This window comes from Chiloscyllium plagiosum, chromosome 28 (assembly GCF_004010195.1).
Source record: "Chiloscyllium plagiosum isolate BGI_BamShark_2017 chromosome 28, ASM401019v2, whole genome shotgun sequence".
Lineage (NCBI taxonomy): Eukaryota > Metazoa > Chordata > Chondrichthyes > Orectolobiformes > Hemiscylliidae > Chiloscyllium > Chiloscyllium plagiosum.
Window position 1 is genome coordinate 1,307,261 of NC_057737.1, and position 3,072 is coordinate 1,310,332.

A 3,072-nucleotide genomic window follows, 5' to 3' on the forward strand; every position below is an offset into this window, starting at 1 on the left:
TCCAGCACTTCCTCCTTTGTAATCTGGACATTTTGCAAGATGTCACCATCTATTTCCCTACAGTCTATATCTTCCATATCCTTTTCCACAGTAAATACTGATGCAAAATATTCATTTAGTATCTCCCCCATTTTCTGTGGCGCCACACAAAGGCCGCCTTGCTGATCTTTGAGGGGCCTATTCTCTCCCTAGTTACCCTTTTGTCCTTAATATATTTGTAAAAACAGGAGGGTTACTACCTTTACCACTCTGAAAGGTAGTAAGCTACAGAATCCCACCACCCTCGGAGTAAAAACAGTTTCCCCACATCCCTCTAAACGTCCTGCCCCTGGTCACTGATCCCTCCACCAAGGGAAAATAATTCCTTCCTGTCTACCCTATCGATGCTCCTTATAATTTTATATACTGTAATCATGTCTCCTGTCTCCCCTACTCCAAGGAAAACAAACTCAGTCTATCCAAAGAAAAATACAAAGAATTGCACATTTTGGAAATCAGAATCAAAATCAGAAATTGCTACAAACATTCAGCAGATCACACAGGGTGGAAACAGACCCTTCGGTCAAACTCATCCATACCAACCAAATTTCCCAAACGAAACTAGTCCCACTTGCCTGTGTTTGGCCTATACTCTATAAACCTTTCTCTCCACAGATGCTACTAGACCTACTGAGCTTCTCCAGCAATTTCTGATTTTGTTTCCCAGTCTGTCCAATCTCTCTTCATAACTACAAGTCTCCAACCCAGGCAACATCCTGGTAAATGTCCTCTGCACCCTCTTCAATGCAATCACATCCATTCTAAAATGTGGATTTCAGAAGCACCCACATAAATCTGAGGCCAATCAATGTTTTATAAAATCCCAGCATAAACTCTCCACTTTTAAACACAATGCCTTGGCTAATAAAGGTTAAGTATCCCATATGCTTCTTAATCACTTTCTCCATCTGTCCCCATACCTTAAGGGGCATGCACACCAATGCCTCTCTGATTCGTGGTGCTTCCCCGGGTCCTATTGTTCTTTGTGTGTTGATCACTGATTTTTATTGATCCTGCATTAATTACTAATTATTTTGGTTCTGTATTGACTATTGACTTTTCTGCCTTGATTATTATGGATTCTGTACTTATTACTGATTATGACTGATGCTGTATTAATTATTACTGATTTTGTATTATTGATGATTTTGTTCTGATTACCGATTCAATACTGATCCCTGATTATTGATCACTGATCTCTGATTACTGATCACTAATTCCTGGTTATTGATCCCTGATTACTTATCCCTGGTTACCCGTCCCTGATCATGGCTCCCCAATTACTGACCATTGATTATTGTTCCCTGATCACTGATCCTTGAATATTGATTACTGATTCCTGGCTACTGATATGTGATCATGGCTCCCCAATCACTGATCATTGGTTATTGAGCCCTGATCCCTGATTACAGATCATTGATCCTTGATTATTGATCACTGATTCCTGGCTATTAATCCCTGATTACTTACTCCTGGTTACTGATCCCTGATCATGGCTCCCCGATTACTGATCCCTGACTATTGATCACTGATCTCTGGTTATTGATCCCTGATCATGGCTCCCTGATTACTGATCCCTGACTATTGATCATTGATCTCTAGTTATTGATCCCTGATCATGGCTCCCTGATTACTGATCCCTGACTATTGATCACTGATCTCTGGTTATTGATCTCTGATCATGGCTCCCTGATTACTGATCATTGATCACTGATCCCTGGTTATTGATCCCAGATCACTGATCCCCAATTATTGATGACTGATCTCTGATTATTGATCACTGGTTATTGATTTCAGATCACTGATCTCTGATTATTGATCACTGATCTCTGGTTATTGATCACTGATCATTGATCCCAGACCACTGATCCTTGATTATTGATCCCTGGTTATTGATCCCAGACCACTGATCCCCGATTATTGATCCCTGGTTATTGATCCCAGATCACTGATCCCCAATTATTGATCACTGACCTCTGGTTATTGATCCCTGATCATTGATCCCAGATCACTGATCTCTGATTATTGATCCCTCATCATTGATCCCAGATCACTAATTTCTGATTATTGATCCCTGGTTATTGATCCCAGATCACTGATGATTGATCCCAGATCACTGATGATTGATCCCTGGTTATTGATCCCAGATCACTGATCCCCGATTATTGATAACTGATCTCTGGTTATTGATCACTGATCATTGATCCCAGACCACTGATCCCCGATTATTGATCCCTGGTTATTGATCCCAGATCACTGATCCCCAATTATTGATCACTGATCTCTGGTTATTGATCCCAGATCCCTGATTATTGATCACTGATCTCTGGTTATTGATCTCTGATCATTGATCCCAGATCACTGATTTCTGATTATTAATCCCTGGTTATTGATCCCAGATCACTGATCCCCGATTATTGATCACTGATCCCCGATTATTGATAACTGATCTCTGGTTATTGATTATTGATCCCCAATCCCCAGCCTCACCTCCTCCAGTGCGGCCTCCCGCCCTTGGCTCTTGTTGCAGCCTCGGCTCCTGTTTCCGCTGAAGCCGAGCTCGGAGCTGATTCTCTGGAAGATGTACTGAGTGGAGAGCGGGGCCTGCAGCATCAGCGCCAGCATGCTGAGGAAAACAAGCGGCTCCACCGTCAGGCGAGCCCCGGGGACCCGGACCCGGGCCCGGCCCGAGCCCGAGGGCGGACAGTGCGACTCGTGTAGGCCCGGCATCAGAGAGAGAGACGGGGGGAGAGACCGGGTCCGGAGTCCGGGGGGAGAGGACCCGGGAACATTCCCCCAAAACCCGGGATAAATCCCCCAAAACCCGGGAATATTCTCCTAAAACCCGGGAATAAATCCCCCAAAACCCGGGAACATTCCCCCAAAACCCGGGATAAATCCCCCAAAACCCGGGAATATTCTCCTAAAACCCGGGAATAAATCCCCCAAAACCCGGGAACATTCCCCCAAAACCCGGGATAAATCCCCCAAAACCCGGGAATATTCTCCTAAAACCCGGGAATAAATCCCCCA

The 3,072-nt window shown here is 44.2% G+C and overlaps 1 protein-coding gene across 1 annotated transcript in view; it reads right to left on the minus strand.

Annotated features, from left to right (window-relative positions):
* The window catches only part of slc46a1 (solute carrier family 46 member 1), a 29,688-nt gene extending 26,868 nt beyond the window's left edge, over positions 1-2,820 (minus strand). Inside the window, exon 1 of the mRNA XM_043718053.1 lies at positions 2,530-2,820. Coding sequence (XP_043573988.1) covers positions 2,530-2,769 — 240 coding nt within the window. The 5' untranslated portion in view covers positions 2,770-2,820. The remainder of the gene's footprint in view (positions 1-2,529) is intronic.
* Positions 2,821-3,072: the final 252 nt, after the last annotated feature.